Here is a 17,995-nt window from a genome sequence, read left to right on the forward strand (position 1 = left end):
CTCAAAGATGAGTGGTAAGCTTGGTTATTTAGGTAAGAAGGATGAGATGCAGTTGAAAGTCTGTGAATGGCTGACTTCTGAGTGCAGTGAGATGAAGACTTGAATGATCAATATTACAGAACCTACTTTTGCAGAACCAATGCTTTTTATCCCTCCTTAAGCTATTAGAAAAGGTTTGCCAGAATAGCTGCACCAGAAAACCCTCCTAGCATAAAATGACGGTCTTAACCAACATTACCCATACTGGCAAAAGTTTCCTGGCCTTTATGTTCAACTTCTTCTAAGAAAGACAAAGTACAAACCTTGGCAGAGCGATGGTAGAATTTATCTTTGTCTGCAGCCTGGAAAACGCTAACTCTGGTCTGATTCTAAATCTGGACAAAAATTCAATATCAAAATGCTATAGTAAAGTCTTGTTATGACTTTTACAAAATTGTTTTTACTACTGTGATTGAGTATAAAACTAAACATTACAATAAATGGACAATATTTGACTTTTGACTCCTTTGCCTATTAGCTTGCAATATTTGGTAGTTCACAATGAGCCTACCATATAATAGTACATATTGACAGGGTTCTACTGTAGTTGCTTTACCTTTTTGCTTACAAGGCAATCCAACTTCTCTTTAACTACATTTCTGTTCTCTGAATTTCTTCAAATTCATCAACTTCATTCATTCTAATATCACAGTGCACTATCACTCCTACATCCTCTCTGGAATATTTTTCTGTATATCTTGTCATTTTCCTCAGACAAAAGCTGGGAAGGCAGACCATTTCTTACCAGCTTCCAGATTAGCTGGCTAGTTGAGATTATGAAATTTTTGGTGCCTTCACATGCACTTCTGCTGTGCTGGAGTTCCAGTTTCATCTCTGCCTCTCCATAAAGCAGTTTGTGGCAACTTGAAGCTGCTTATAGTGATCTTACTACTTTTACAGAAAATCTTACGAGGGAGAAGGTTGCAAGATCCAGATGCTCTGTTCCTTAGTGGGACAATCTGTTTTTGCTGCCAGTCTGTCAGATACTCACTCTTCACCAAGCTGTTTCCCCACTGAAAAGCTGAAAAAGAGCACACTCAATATTTAGTGATTTCATGAGCAGCTTTGGAAGTGTGTGGGGAAAGAGAGGAGAGCCAGCACTCCCACAGTTCTATCCCTACTATGGATGTTGGACAGTTTTGGAGTAGTATTGCTAAGATCCAGATCACTTAGGGCTTGTTTAAATAGAGGTGCACCAGTTTAACTAAAAGTGTGACATTAAACTAGTGCCAGAGACCAAATGTATGCTTATTTTGGGTTAACACTGTTGAGCTTCCGTTAATTTGGTACATGGTTTTTAAGATAAACTGAAATAAGCCATTCTTAAACCAAAGCAAGTGTCCTCACAGGGACTTAGACTCACTTAATTTAACTAAACTAGTGCTAATTTGTATGTTGACAATCCCTGAGATTCTGGTCATTGAAGGTGATTAGTTTATGAAGGGAGACACCTTTCTAGAGAAAGAGGGGCCTAGTGGACATTGGCTATTGTAGTTCAAAATACCAGCCCATAAAATGCTAGAGGTGTCTGACAACTTTCTTTCTTTCTCTCTCATGTTCATATTTTAACAGGGTTGGACCAGATGGCTATAGGAGAGTAATAGAAGGCAGATATATTAGCCCCAGGTTAAGTAGGTCCCTTTTCCCTGGGTAAGGTAACAGGGAAGGTTCCAGAACAATCAAGAACCTTCTGGAGACAATTAAGGCAGACTAATCAGGGCACCTGGGTTTTAAAAAGGAGCTCACTTCAGTTTGTGGTGTGCATGTGAGGAGTTGGGAGCAAGAGGCATTAGGAGCTGAGAGTGAGAACGCGGACTGTTGGAGGACTGAGGTGTACAAACGTTATCAGACACCAGGAGGAAGGTGCTATGGTGAGGATAAAGAAAGTGTTGGGAGGAGGCCATGGGGAAGCAGCCCAGGGAGTTGTAGCTGTCGCATAGCTGTTCCAGGAGGCACTCTAGACAGCTGCATTTCACAGGGCCCTGGGCTGGAACCCAGAGTAGAGGGCAGGCCCGGGTTCCCCCCCAAATCCTCCCAACTCCTGGTCAGACACAGGAGTTGTCGACCTGGACTGTGAATTCAGAAAAACAGTCAAGCTGAGGGTTGCCGTGAAGCTCCAAGGCGAGTAAATCTGCCAATAAGCGCAAGACCCACCAAGGTAGAGCAGGAACTTTGTCACAATATTCTGACTGCATTCATCCTATAGCCACTCCAGAGTCCACACATTATGATTCTCAAAATGTGGGGTTGCAATCAGAGTTAAATTTTATTATGTAAAACTTAATCTGTAGAATGTATTACATTATTTTACTAGGGACCGAATTGTTACTAGATGAGGATCAAAAAGACCTTTTTAAAAGACTGGTGCTATATTTTAGCGCCTTCTGTTTGCCTTCCGCAAACATATCAATTTAGTAACTCATAATCATTTGAGTTAGAAATAAAACTGTTAAACTCAGACTTGGGTTTAACTGTATGGACTGATTGATTTGACTCTTTCAACACCAAACCAAGTTCTAGCATTGGGTAAACTAAAGCTATCTGACTTCTGAGGTTCTACCTGAATAGGCGGAAGAAAATGGAAAATGTCTGTCCCCTGACTGAGAGAATTTCCCTGCATTATTATTGAAGTTTGCAGCCTCTGAGGAATAGCAGCCTCCTGCTTCTGCTTTTGAATATGTGGTTGGCTAGGGTACTAGGGTACAGTCCAAACCAGGGGGGCTGGGTCACCCCTGTCCTGCAACCTTGGGTGCCTTACAATGCCTTGCTGAAGTAGCTCCCACCTGGGCGCCTTCCAGCATGCAAGCCATACCCTGAGCATTAGTGTGTAACTGCAGCCTGCCAGCCACACTTGGGTTACACTCACCAGCCTTGATTATACTTCTGGGTAACCCACAACATGCTCCCAGACCCAGATTTCCCCTAGAAATGTATGTCCTGTACTGCCCAGCCCTCTTCTAGACAGTACAAATATCTTAAGTTCATTTTCCTTTAAGGGAAATGCCAGTTTATTATCTCAAATAGTTATTCAGACACTTAAATTTAACACACTGGATTAGATAAAACAGTAAAACAAGTTTATTAATCACAAAGATTTTAAGTTAGTACAAATAATGAGGCATAAAAGTTGGAAATGTTTACAAGAAAAATGTAAGTTTACTAATGCCTAACTTAACAAACTATATTAGATTCAAGCAAAATTTCTCATCACATGCTCCAACAGATTACTGGCTAAATTCTCGGGTCAGGAACCCTCCCCCACAGTCCAATGACTGCTTCCTTTTGTCCCTGCCGGTGCAGTGAATGCAATGGGCAGGGGGAAAGAGAGGGGACCCTTGAGCTGTTTGTCCCTCCTTTATATAGTTTCAGTCTCCTTCTTGAAAAACATTTCCAGCTGAGCAGTAGGAGGCAGAGTCTATGTGGAAAGATGTTCCTTGCTGTTTGTTTTTCCCACCTGTTTGAACTTCCTTTGTCTTCGCTTACTGCTTGATGACTGTTTACAGCTTAAATTCAAATTAAGCAGAGCACACACTTCTTTGTTTAGGACAGACCTGTTTGCTAGCTTCTCTTTGGGCAGGTCTGTGAGGCTTGGAACATTTATTAAGGCTTCCCTGTGTGATGTTGTTAAGATTGCCATGCATATTTTATCAGGATGATACTGACCAGCAAATTGAGGTTTTTGTTTTTTTTTTTTTTTTTCAAATAATACCTTACAAGACACACCTTGTACAAAGATAATTACAGTAGTGTATAGGATGTGAATACGGTGCTGGATTCTGTCATTGTTCTCTTGCATGTGTCTGGTGTGTTGAAACCTTCTACAGTAGGTTTTGGACTCTGTCAATTGTGATGCGTTGTTTTTTTGGGGGGCCTTTTTTGTTTTTTTTTACGGGGCGGGAGGGGTCACCTTTCTAGATTGAAGTATTGCAATGTATTCTACCTGGGTACATATCAAAGCCACTTGCAGACTACTTGTGATGCAGAAGTCAATTGCACACATACTTACCTGGTGTTGCCAACTCTCAGGATTTTATCATGAGACTCATGATGATTATTGTTTTCCTTAAAGCCCCAGCTCCTGGAGTCAAGTAGGTATGTGATTAGTTCAGCCTTTATTCTTTAAGAAAAGTAAGTTTCTAGCCTTTGTGGCTGTGGAGAAATCTTCAAAATGTGACCCCAGTGAACCCTAAAGGCTTAACAAGCAGAAGGTAAATAAGAAGACCAGATCTTTCATTTTTACAAAAATCTCATGATTTTTGAACATTTGGGGCTGGCAATACTGCTTATCTGTGCTTCTCACAGAAAACATGTTACATCTGCATTGGCTTCCAGTCTGTTTCAGAGTGTAATTGAGGGCTTCTTTTTAACCCATAAAGCCTTAGATTGTTTCAGTTCTGACTTATCTTGGGGTAGTTTTCTTTGGGTGACTCTGCAACATTGGCTAAATCTAAGTGCTCAAGTGAAGACTCTCTGATTAATACCCTCCAGATTTATAGAGGGGATGGTATGAAGTGTGCTGTCTTCCCCCTGACCTATTGCCCAGCCCTGACATCCCAAATCTGTTGCTATTTACAATACTTTACAAATGCTGTCCACTTTCCCAGACTGGTGGAGTAGGAATAGGGAGAGTTTTAACTTGACTCCTGCCCCCATTTCCTATTAACTACTAGCTAGACTACTGAGTAGATTCATTTTAGGCTTTCAGCAGCAAGGAGAGGGGAAAAACTAGCTTCAAATCTGAAGTCAAATTGTTATAATTGATTTAGTTAATGTCAGTTATACAAATATTTGTGTAAGGCCCACCAGGAGGATTCTTTACATCATTGAAATGTTTATGGAAAGTGAGTTTTTTTTATTAGTTGGCAGCGTTAACAAGCTGCTCTTGAAGGTCACGGATGCTCACTACAACAGTTGTGTACCTATAGTTACTGAATGATCTCTTTGTGATTAAACTAACTTTTGAAAGCTTTAATCAAACGTGGAAAATGTTCCTCATGCAGTAGAGCTTCCTGCTTTCAAGGTTTTCTGGAACCACAAACTAAAGTTGAACTGAAACACTAGAATTCAGTCTAAATATAAAAAAGCATAGCCTTACTTACAGCTTCTCTCCATTTACTGGGGGGTTGACACACTGCAGTCGATCCACTGGGGGTCAATTTTTAGCAGGTCTAGTGAAGACCTGCTAAATCAACCACCGATCATTCTCCCATTGATGTTGGTACTCCTCTTATGCTTCTCGTTCTGGTGAAGAGTTTCTCCTGTCGATCCAGCGCAGTGTAGACACTGCAACAAGTCAGCCTAAGGTACATTGCCTCCGGCTACGTTATTCACGTACCTGGAGTTGCGTAACTTTGGTCGACTTAGCCTCATAGTGTAGACCTTCCCTTAGCTGCAAGAGGTAATTACTTGTACTGTGGTTGTACCTGGAAGCCCCATTCATAGGCCAGAAGCCCCATTGTGTTAGGCATTGTACAGACAGCAAAAAGTCAGTCCACAGTGGTCTGTTGTAGGCACTCCTGCACAAACTATAAAAGTATTTATACAGTATCTGTACAAAGAATTCAGTGGGATGCACTATGATTAAATTTGAGGATTACTAGTGCTAAGTGCCTTAAATAATGATGGTTAGAGGTATGCAGAGGTTTTTATATCTTTTAAGACTGCAAATTGAAATACCAGAATTCTTATTTCATTTGCAAATGTTAAGATCTGAGTAAGTTTAAATAAATGTTTACCAGCTGATTAAGGTGGATCCCTCCTCACATGAGGATCTTCTTTCAACACTGTTCTTCAATAAAATTAAACTTCACTCTAGAATTTCATGTACATTTCTGTGTAACTGGAATTGAGGTCACAGTTTTTATAGTAGTTTCACTGTTCCGTTATATTAAGTTTTGGTAAAGTTTTACGCCATGAGGGTACACTGTTATGGAAACTTGCTGTTTGAAAGTACTGTAATACAGTTGTACCTTCCATTGAAATAAGCTACATCTGAGCTAGTTTTGCTATAAAAATACTCAGAAATATTGCACATCTTTGAGAAAACCTGTAGTTTATACAGCTTTTTGGTAGTTACACTGTGTGTGCGTGTGTGGCTTTTGGTTTTTATAAACACTCACTTTGCAGCACCTTAATCTCAATTCTCTGTTATGCACAATGTTTAAAATTAACATTAAGGTTGTAAAGTCCAGCTCTAAAAAGTTGGGGGAAAGCAAGAAGTATACTTTGATATAGTCGTTAATTACATCATCACATACTAATTTTTTCCACAGGACCCCTCCCTTAATCAGTGCACAGGAGAGATAACGCTTGTATTTTGAGCAGCTATTCAGTATAATCCATCTTCATTCTTTGTTTACTGTACAGCAGGGGTCCCCAAACTTTTGAAGGTCATGCCCCCCTGCCCCTCAGGAATCCATGACCCATAGTGACAAACTTGCAGCCTTACTTATCACTGTTAATCAATGGGCCATGGACATAACATGGTTCCATCCAGTTTTCAGTAATACCTACGCTGTTGCTCAATTCTGTGGTGGTTGTTGATTACTAATTAAAGAGCTGGGGGATTGTAGGGTTCTAGTCCCAGAATCAGGCATTGCAGAATCAAGGTTGTCAAGTTCAGTAGCTGGTTGGGAACCACATTCACAGCTATTGCATAACAGTGGCACACTGAGGGTAAAACAAAGCTTTTAATCGCTTTTATTGGCAGAATTAGTAAAGAGATAACAGTAATATGAAGTAATTGTAATCAAATCTCTTGTACTTGCATAGACTGAGACCTTCCTTGGGTTCTGGTGATAAGAGACAAAGGTCCTGCTCTGTCGCCTGTCATCTCAAACAAGTCTGATGGTTCAGATTTCCCCCTCACATTGTGATCTGGCCTATTTTAGGGCCATGGGGCTGTCATGAACACTCATTCAAATACCCAGCCTCTCTTGTCCATATCCAACTTCCTCACCCCAAATAATGTTGGGATGTCCTTATCCGTGTAGGTTATTATATTAATGATTTTAGCTTGTTACCATATACATTAATTCATCACCAAGGCAAGTTTGTGGTTAAGCATCTTCCAATCTTTCTGTTCTAAAATATCCAAGCCTATTATCAGTTCAGTGTTCCTGCAGTCACTTGGTACAATTTTGTACAAACTCCTCCCTTAAGCACACTATTCCAGAGTCCCCAAAACTTAGGGGGACTGTTGGGCCATTTATCTATGCCAGAGTTCATAGGTAGCAAAGCCTTGTGCTAACTGCTCAAGATGATGCCTTACAGGATACAGACCAGTAGGTTCCTTGCATCACTGCTAAGTAAAATTAAAATGGTAAAGCTAGTTCTATGGGCTACAACACCTAAAGCCCCTTCCCCATCCCTTTACAGGGACCTATCTCAAGAGAATCTGTTACTTCTAGAGAGAGAAGCATGAGGACTTCCTGACGTAATAGAAGAGAACTCTTCACAATAAGCGGGAAATGGATTTTACAGCAACTATTTCCCTATTCTGAAAACCCATCTTGGACCCGTTGAACCTCAATATGTTAATTTGCAAGCTGACATTCAGGGTGGACCCTTACATCAATGATCCGAACTCTGAGGTAGAGAGACTGGTTTGTGTATCTCAGCATTCAGGATGCATACTTCCACCTATTCATCATTCCACGCCATTGGAAGTACCTACAGTGGGCCAGGATCACTATCAATATCAAGTACTGCCCTTAAGAATCACCACAGTATGAAGAATGCCGCCAGTCCAGTACCAAGGTGCTATCAGTAGTGGCAGCTTACCTGAGAAGGCACAGCATCACCATGTTTCCTAATATGGGAAATTGGTTTATACAGGGCAGATCTCAACAGACCTCTGAACACCACATGTTCAGTTGCTTCCAGAAGTTAAGCTTAAGAGTCACCAACAGAGATCAGCTTTAATCCCTGTTCAGCTAATCAAATTAATCAGGGTCATCATAGACAATTCCACATCCAGGGCCTACCTACCTCAAGGCAAGTTATTTAAACTGTCTGCCCTAACTTTTTTCAACCGGAGAAGAACCGACATACCTATATAAGATGATGTCTCACCCTTCTAGGTCATATGGCCTTGTGCACATCATAATGTCATATGCTAGACTTCATGTTGGATGCTGATAGGTTTGGTTAAAGCTGGCTTTCACACCCACTAAACGTAACCTGGACATCTCTCATCATCCCACCCTTGGTCCTGTCATCACTGAAATGGTGGGAAAACCCAATAAATGCCTGTAGAGGGGTCCCTTTCTGGGTGCCTTTGCCATTCTAGACTATGTCACGGATCCATCCTTGTTAGGGTAGAGTGTACATATGGACAGATTAAAGATACAGGGCTCATCCTGCCCAAGGAAGAAGAGAACACACATCAATTTCCTGGAACTCAAAGCTGTACGGAAGGTCTGAAAATACTTCCTCCATCTAATAGGATAGCTGGTACAGATCATGACTGACAAACATGATGCTCATGTTTTATATCAACAAACAATGTGGAGTAAGGTCTTCCTCTCTCTTCCAGGAAGCCATCAGCCTTTGGAATTGGTGCCTCAAATATTAGTTATTCCTGAAAGCAGTATGCTTACCTGGACCACAGAACATGCATGCGGACACTCTCCCAGATAATGAATGGATGATTTAAAGATCAGATCCTGGAGAATGTCCTCAAGGCCTTGGGCAAGCCCAAGATGGACTTCAACACTCAATACAAGAAGCATCAAATTCTGCTAAAGGTTAGGAATGAGTCCAAGAGTCATAGCAGATGTGTTTCCAATACCACGTTCAGGAGACCTGATGTATGTGTATCTCTCTCTCTCTCTCTCTCTCTTCCCCACCGCTCCACAACACCTCTGATTCATAGAGTGCTCCACAAACAGAATTCAGCCAGGCTAATCCTCATAGCTTCCACATGGCCCAGGCAATTGTGGTTCACAGTTGCTAAACCTATTGGTATCCCAAACCAAAACCTTACATCTGCCTCGAGACCTTCTGTCTCAGGACCAAGGTCAAAACCTACGTTCAAATCTGACAACCCTGCTGTGATGCTGGCATACCAGATACCGCTTTATGCCAAGATCTCTATGCCTCATTTGGATATTGCCAAATGCATAGTAGAAATTCAGTCTGGCTCACCTGTGTTTAATATTTCTAAAGTAGGTATTAAACTATAAAAATATGCTTAATATTTAGACTTTAATGCATGCAGCAACTTACACGCATTCAGTAATCTCACTTACTTAACATTCCTATCTCATATTGTAAGCTAATATTTGAGTATTTACATTGTAATTCTCTGTGTAAATCACTAGACTGGAAAGAGACATGAAATAGTGAGAAATGCTGGTTCCTGACCAGAGGTGAACTTCTGCCCAACAGAGAAGCCTTTTGTACGAGGCTTCCCTCCACACGGAAAGAAGATGTGTAAAGTGAATTCTTCCCGTCAGCTGAACTGACAGCTGAGAGAAGCGGGGGTGAGGAATAGTTTTTCCTTGTCAGGGATTTTTATTTCTGTGCTGCTTCAATTCTCAAGGGCAAGGTTTTGTAGGCATAAACAAGAGATCCCCAGTGTGTAGCCTGAGTTAGTCCTAAGGGACCTATAGAGTTTACGAATTACAAAAGCTTCTATTACCTTTTGAAACTTAAGACTAACTCATTGGTATGTGTTTACCTGCTTTAACCTTGGAAATAAGTCTTATATATACATTTTTAGATATAGGATTGGCTACAAGTGTTTTCTTTGGTGTGAGATTTAAGATACAATGGGCTTCTTGTAAGTGACTGGTCCCTTGAGAGTGGGAGTAATCTGAATTTGTGGGGAGGGTTGGTATAAGGGAGTTTTGGAGGCTTACCTGGGTGGCAAGATGGATCACAGTGCCCAAAGGGACTGTCTGTGACTCCGTGTTAAGGCTGTTAGTGCTTGAGGAGTTTACATTTGAGTGGCTGGTGAAATCCACTTGTAACTAATTTGGAGTTTTGTGTCCTGCTTCTTAACTGTCTGCCATGAGCTTGGTATTCATGCTCTTGAGTCACTGCAGAACAGTTTGACACCTGCATATCACAGCATGATGGCTAGATGGATGCCAACAATAGACCAGGAAAGTTCTTTCATAGTTAGGTTCATCTTGTTGGTTCTTTTCTGCTGTTAGGGAAGTTCTCAGAATCTAGTAAATTGGACAAGTACAGTATTTTTTCACTGGTGCCAGAAATCAGTGATGCCTCATCACTCTTCAAATACTTGACTATTTACTTTGGTTAAAACACACAAACCTGTCCCTCAGTTTTGTCAAGTTGTATCTAGTGGCCATATCCGCTCACCATCCACTGGTGGAGTGCCATACAATATTTTCTCATCTGTTGGTAATTTAGGTTCCCAAGAAGGCCTAGTTAAAGTATTCCTACCAGTTAAGGAACTTGTATCCCCATGGGACTTGAACCTGATACACTCAGCCCTGATGGGGCCAACCTTCAAATCCATGGCCTCTACTTCCTAACTGCAACTTTCCATAAAGTGGTATTTTTATCTGGTATAGCTTTGTGCCAGAAGAGATAGGGAAATGTAGGCATTGGCTGATCTGCTATACTCAGTATTCCACAAGGACACACTCTCTGAATTTTGTTCAAAAGTAGTAATAGAATTTCAGCTGAACCAACAAATACACCTACTATTGTTCTTCCTGAAACTTCATGCATCCAGAGCTGAGGCAGCGCTGTACACTCTAGACATTAGGAGAGTGCTAGCTTACTACCTAAATAGGAAGTCATCAGGATTGTTCATCTCCATAGCAGAGAAGTTGAAAGGCTCTGCAATTTCATCGCAGAATAAGAAATCCAGTCTGAGAATCTCAATCAGAATGGGCTTTCCTGTAGCCAAGGGAGAGCCACCATTCACAAGCCGCATCAGTGACACCACTGTGTAATTTGCCAGTATTAGACATCTGCAAAGCAGTTATGTTGGCACCAGTATACATTCTCAAAACACTATCCCCTAAACTCAGGCTTCCAAGTCCAATTACTGCATTTGCTAAAACAGCTCTTCACTTGTCTAACTAATCACTCCAAGCCCACCTCCTTAACACAGTCACTGTTTGGGAGGTACCATCGGTGGAGTGTGCATATGGACAAGCACTTCAAGGAGAATGGGGAGTTACCTTGAATTCCAGTTATACTTATACACTAACTATTGTCTACATACACATTCTGCAATCTGCCCTTTCATCCTGTCTACCTCTGAGTCCTCTTTGGCAATTCTGTGGTAAGAAGGAACCAAATAGCATCTGACGCCCTTTGCCCTTGTATGCCATTGTCGCAGAGTATGATGATTGGGAGGCCATATGTGTACTGTATGGATCAGCAGTTCTCAGCCCGCAGGCTGCATGCGGCCCAATTAGCACACAGCTGTAGCTCAGCTCGGGTGTGTGCTAAAGGCCGCGTGCTGGTCCTCCCAGCTGCCCCTCAGCCCCACATGGCAGGCTCAGGGTCCAGGCTGTAGGCTCGGGGTCCAGGCTGCGGACTCCAGGCTTGCCCTGCCCTCCCCCGGCCCCCCCGCAGCAGCAGGGTCAGGCTTCAGGGCCCAGCTGCATCTTCCCACCCCTCCCCTCCCTGGCCCCACATAGCAGCAGTTTTGGGGCTCCTGGCTGCCCCCTGGCCCTGACAGGGTTAGGGTCTGGGTCCTGACGGCCCCCCAGCCCCACACAGCGGGGTCTGGGATCCCTGCTGCCTGCCCAGCGCTCTGACCCCACCCTGTGGAGGGATCTCTGGGTAGAGGGTGTTGAGCATGGGGATTTGTGGGGGGGAGGCTAGCTAGGGGGCACTGTAGTTCTCAACCTATGACCCAGGTAACTCTTTGTGGGCCGAATATGCAGCCCACAATGAGAAACAGGTTGAGAACCGCTGGTATTGATACTGCTGGTGAAATGTTTCTAATCTTGACGCATATGCCCACCACCAGTGGAATCTGCATATGGATAGCACATCTTGAAATCCAGTTACTGTACGCAGGCTTTTCTATGGTGCTTATCACTATTTGTATCTGAATGCATTGTTTCACAAATAATAAACTTTCACAATTCCCCTGTGAGGGGAGAAGGCAGTATTATCTCCATTGTACAGAGCAGGGAATACAGATTAGTGGATACTGCTGATCTTAATTTTGGGTGACTAACTTAAGAGAGACAAAATCTGATTATTTCAGTTATTAACATTACATAACACTCTGTTGGAAGCACAGCTCCCTTTGATTTCAGTTGTAGTTGTGAGTGAGCTCTTAACATTTCCAAAAAATCAGATCTCAGGGACTCAAGTTGGGCACCAGAAAATGGGAAACACAAAATTAATGACCACTTCTGAAAAGCTTGCTATAAGGGACTTGCTTGGCATCATATATCCCTGCCTATGTCATAGAGAATCCAATTCTCCAGGGCAGCATTCATCTGCCTTAGCCGTGAGACCGTCCTTTCTCTTCCTGTAATCCCCTGCCTAATTGACTCCTCACTTACTAATTTTTGAAAGAAATTAGACTGGGGTCCCATAGATAAGTCTCCTTTACTACACAACCCTGATTTATCCCCAGAGCAGGTCCATAGTGTGCACTGAAAAAGGTAGGGGTCCTATAGAGAAAATAGTCTTTAATTACATACGATCATAATGCATGTTCGCAAGCGGGGCAAATTAAGCTTGTATAGGAAGCCTTAATTTTGGCACTTCCTGACTCTTGAGTTCTTGTCTTTACTACCTTAATGTTCTTTTATCAGTTAGTTTGTATGAATGTAACTTCCTAGCTTTTTAAAAAAAACAAACCATTTGGTGTCGTCATATGGACAATCACATGGTCATCAGCAGGTTGGAACCATTAGATCCACCACACGGACGGTTAGCGCAAGTGGTAGAGTAACTGATAGTAGTAGTAGATTGTCATCCTCTGTATGGACCAGCACTAGAGGGGGATGACATACTTTTCCTGTGGATTTCACAGATATTTGCTGACCTAGAATAGAGACTCTTGTGAATCTTGCGTTTCACCCCAGGCTCTGGAGGAGAGTGTGCACAGACTCTTCATCCCATCTTACCTCTCTACCCCCCAACACTTGACTCCTGTCCTGCCCCTTCTGCCTGTTCTTGTGTTTTCTGAGTCCTGTTCTCCTTGCTTGTCAGTCTCCACTCTTCAAGAGTCCCATTCTAGTTCCCACCCATCCTCCCTCAATTCTTTGTGCCCAGTCTCCTTGCCTAGCCAATTCTAAATTCCCCCTTTTTGGTTTCTTATCCAGTATGTTGTGTCCAATGTCCAGGCTGGCTCACAATCTTCTTCCCCAGCTGCTCCCAGGCTCCTGTCAGTTCCCTTGTCCCAGTCTCTCTGCCTAACCAGTCTCTGTATTCACTCTTCCTCATCCCCTACCCCTCACAACTCCTTGTCCAATTTCAGTGGTTCTCTTCATGTCCCCAGTTTCTCCTATTCTTCCCACGCATCCCAGTCTCACTAGATTCCTTGTCTCAATCTACTCCTTCCCCTCCTCCTGGTCTGACTTTTGTCTCATCTGCATTCAGATCAGATGGTTTCCTCCACGCTGCTCTGGGTGCCAACAGGGTTGGAGGGCAGGGATGGTGAGTGCCATTGAGTACACAGGAGAGACAGGTTCCATGCTCTCAGTTCCAGTGCCCAGCCCACATTGCCCTGAAACAGCCATTGGGGGAAAATCCAACTTTGTCCCTATAGCCTTGGGCTGGGTGGAATATGCTCAGTTGCTCTGTGGTTATGGTGCATTCACTGTCTGGGCTGCCCTAGGAGCTGTGAGGCTTGAGCATGGGTCAGTGAGGACTGAATCTTTAGAGACTTAAGCTGCAAACTAACAAGTCTCTACTGATGATGCATAACTGTGATTGCTTTCAGAGGCTTATAATGTGGACATATTTAGACAGATTTTCATGGGGATGGCAAAAGGCACATCTCTGATGCAGTCCATCCCTGCCAAATTTCAAGTCCTTCTCCAAATCATAGGAACACTAGAGCAATTCAGAGGAAAGGTCACCAGAATTTAACATGGTGGGAATGGGGGGAATGCATTGTTTTGCCCCTGCCTTGTTCTTGGAAATGGCTGAGCTATTTGGCTCTAATCTTAAAAGCTTGAGGCAGATATCCAGCCCATAAAATTCCTGCCCAAATGGCATTTGTCAAAGCTATAAGCAGTTGAAAATAGGGTCTTATGGGAAGTGTTGAGCAACCTTAATAGTTGGTGCTATCAGCCCTGCCTATAATTTGCCAAACTTGCCTACTAGTCCTCCAGTTCCCTGTTAGAGAAATAGCAGTGTCCAGAAAACATGGGTATAAAGCAAAATTAATATCCCCAAACAAAGGGAAAGTATTGAATAGAATAGACTGGATATTGGAGAAATTTATTGTCCTTATTAAAGGAATTCCGTTCAGTTAAATCAATGTGACATGTCAGTCTCAAACTGTAATTTCAATGTGTAATCAGAGGAAAGATGGGTATGAGCTGCAGAACTCTGATGCTTGAACCATCTCATTTAAGTTTTGTGTTCCAAAGGTTTTTGCTTTGGGAGTGTTCATCTTTTAAAATGGTGCCTAAATGATTTGATGGTATGCTTTTCTTTTGCATTTAAAAAAACCAGATCTTTTAAAAGTGTTCCTTCTTCTTACAGCATCTGAAGAATCGGAAAGTGACATCTATGTGCGATTCATGAAGTCTAACAAGTGTTATGACATAGTTCCAACAAGTTCTAAGCTTGTTGTTTTTGACACTACCTTACAAGTAAGTGCTTAAGACTACATTTTGTTGCAGTTCAGTTGGCTTTTAAAATATGCACATAGATATCATCCTTGAATGCTGTGTGAAATTGATTTCTCTTTAGAGAACTGTTTGAGATGCTTTTTGGGTCCAAGAATCTGCAATATGTTTTTGAAAGTGTGTACATGTGTATAGGAAGGAACTTTCATATTTTACTTTGAGTCAATAGTTAGTGTAGCCTTCAAATGGACATGGAAAGTCAGTAAAGCTCTAACAGGGGAATAGGTAAATGAAACAGTTATCAAAATATCAATGTTCTATGATTATGCAGGAGTGTGGATATTATGCAAATTATCAGAATGTTTTAAGCCTTGCCTTTTAAGTTAGCTAGACAATTCAAAATTTAAATAATCCTCTAAATTAAATAAATATATAATTCCTTGGAGGTCCTAAATTTTACCAGTAAATCATCTGCATATTTCAGCTAGTTTGATTTTTGGTGCATGATGAATGTAGTTGCCAAAAGCAGAAAGTGCTAGAAACATTAAGAATAATTTGTTCTGAAAATAGGGGGACACAATTTGGTTCTTTCTAGACTTTTTAGATTTTTGTTGGCTCTATTTAGAGTGATTGTTAAATGAAGGAACAAAAGGGGGCTAATAACTTTAGCCTGATTAAAAAGACTACATTGAGATGAGACATGCTTTGCTCCCAGTGTCCCCTGGAAAGATAAATGAAGCAGTGGTAACTTTTGTTTTTTTGAAAATTTTAAGAAAATACGTCTTTCAGATTGTAGTATCTTCCCTGCATCAGAATGAATCTATAGGTTGGTTTATTTATTGTTTACTGTACGTCTAGTTTCTCTTTTGTGGCTTTAAATTTGCAATTTCACTTTCACTTTTTAAAAAAAAAAAAGTGATCGTGGTATAGCAAGTATATACCAATCTGTGTTCACATCAAACAGATACATATAGCCTTTAGAGTTTACCTAGGGAATTTTGATAGACACAGTGGGAAATACAAAATTTAAAACTTATATTTCTGAGGGCTTATCTAAACTAAAAAAATTAAGTTGACGTACAGCCACCGCAGTAATTAAAGCGGTGGTTCACATCCACGCTTGCTTCTTCTGTCAGTGGTGTGTATCCTCACCAAGAGTGATTCTACTGTCTGAAATGGAACACTGACAGCTGGCTCCTGCTGCCAGACAGCCTGAGCTGTCAGCCGAGTGCAGGCCCCAGATGTGAGCCCATGCCCAGCTGACAGCTCGGACTGTCAGTGCCAGGGTTGGGGACGGGGCTCCAGCTGTCAGCCCCACTCAGGGCTCACCGCCAACAGGCGATGTAAGTAACACAGTGTCTACATCGGGGTGGGCAGACTACGGCTCAGGGTCCACATCCAGCCCTCCAGATGTTTTAATCTGGCCCTCGAGCTCCTGCTGGGAAGTGGGGTCTGGGGCTTGTCCCGCTCTGGAGCTCCACTCCACAAGGCTCCCAGAAGCAGCAGCATATCCCCCCTGTCCCAAGTGCCACCCCCACAGCTCCTATTGGCCGGGAACCACAGCCAATGGGAGCTGCAGGAGCAGTGCCTGCAGACAGGGCAGCGTGCAGAGCTGCCTGGCTGCACCTCCGGGTGGGAGTCGGAGAGGGGACATGCCGCTGTTTCTGGGAGCTGCTTGAGGTAAGCACTGCCCGGAGTCTGCCCCCCTGTCCTCCAAACCCCTCAGTCCCAGCCCAGAGCACTCTCCTGAACCCTCAACCCCTCATTCCCAGCCCCACCCCTGAGCCCGCACCCCGAGCCAGAACTCCTCTGCCCTCCCACAACCCAACCCCCAATTTCGTGAGCATTCATGGCCCGCCACATAATTTCCATACCCATATGTGGCCCTCGGGCCAAAAAGTTTGCCCACTCTGGTCTACATGGACGCTGCGTCACCCGAACTACATGGACATAAGGGCTATACCTCTTATGGAGGTGGAGTTATGTCTCTGTGGCTGGGGACTTACTTAGGCAAAAGCAGCCTTCAAGTGTAGACTCTGATGTAATTGGGTACACAGGAGAGACAAATAAGCTACCTTGCGTTGACCTAACTCTGTAGTGTAGACCAGGCCTGAGCCTACTAATGTTAATATCTTACTAGAAGTGTTTCAGTAAACCTCCAAGAACATTGTAGTTTCAACACAAATGCCTTACATTTGTAAGTCTTATGTCTGATCTGTCTGTACAGTGAGTGCGCAGTTGGGGTCCCAGTAATAAATGTTGGTGACAGCCATTTTGGTAAAGAAAAGTAATTTGGTTAGTGATGCTGGCAGCATGAAAAGCCCAGTGTGAGAGACTGATTAATCCGTTGTCAAGCCATAGTAAACTTTATTTGACTGGAAGAAAAACGTGAAGATTTCATAGAAAACTTTTGTGGAGAGGTTAACCGACAAGTATATTCAGGTAAATAAGTTAACAACTGGGAACATCACTTAAATTTTTTATAAAATTTAAAGGAAATAAACAAGTACATCTGTCCACCTGTTTTGAGAGAGTTAATACCTCAGGACCTTAAGATCATAGATCGAATCTTAGACTTTACTGCTAATTTAGGACCAAACGCTGTGGGGGAGTCAGTGTTTCACAGCTCCCATTGAAGTCAGTGGGATTTGTGCATGTTTGACATTTTTACTGGATCTGGTCCTTGTGGAAAACTGACTTATAATTATTTCTGTGGATTTTTAAGAAGTGGTATCTTGCCAAGCTCCTTGGTGCCTCTTCCATAGATTACCAGAACATATGTCACTCCTAAATATATTTTTTTAACTTGCTTGCAAAATTCACAGGTTCTGTAACTAAACTGAGTAAAAGACATAAGATAGTCTTTTATCTCTCTCACACCAATGTAAATCAGAAGTGATCAATGGCATTATACTGGTCTATAATAGATAAGGAAGATTAAAAATTAGATCTTCATTAATATTTAGTGCTTTATTGTGCTGGTGAGTTACTCTGGAAGAATGTTTTTGAGTAGTTGCTGTATCCTCAATGTTCTGTCTCCCCCTAGTGATTGGAGATGGCATTATTTTCAGACAAGACTACATTTGAGAATGAATAGATTTCTGACTTGGTGGTACGAATCGCGTCTTTAAGACCATTAGAAAACTGTAGTTTTCATGGTTAACAATAAAATTGGTATAGATTACATAGTAGTGAGCCTTACT

The 17,995-nt window shown here is 42.3% G+C and overlaps 1 protein-coding gene across 4 annotated transcripts in view; it reads left to right on the plus strand.

The window, feature by feature from the left end:
• PRKAG2 (protein kinase AMP-activated non-catalytic subunit gamma 2) overlaps positions 1 to 17,995 on the plus strand; it is a 388,793-nt gene that overhangs the window by 312,800 nt on the left and 57,998 nt on the right. For all 4 annotated transcript variants that reach the window (XR_013344970.1, XM_077808400.1, XM_077808398.1 and 1 more), the window contains exon 6: positions 14,707 to 14,816. Coding sequence is in view for 3 of the 4 variants with exons in the window: in XM_077808400.1 (XP_077664526.1) it covers positions 14,707 to 14,816 (110 nt within the window). In the remaining variant the exon portion in view is untranslated. The remainder of the gene's footprint in view (positions 1 to 14,706; positions 14,817 to 17,995) is intronic.

Source organism: Eretmochelys imbricata, chromosome 2, assembly GCF_965152235.1.
Source record: "Eretmochelys imbricata isolate rEreImb1 chromosome 2, rEreImb1.hap1, whole genome shotgun sequence".
Taxonomy (NCBI): domain Eukaryota; kingdom Metazoa; phylum Chordata; order Testudines; family Cheloniidae; genus Eretmochelys; species Eretmochelys imbricata.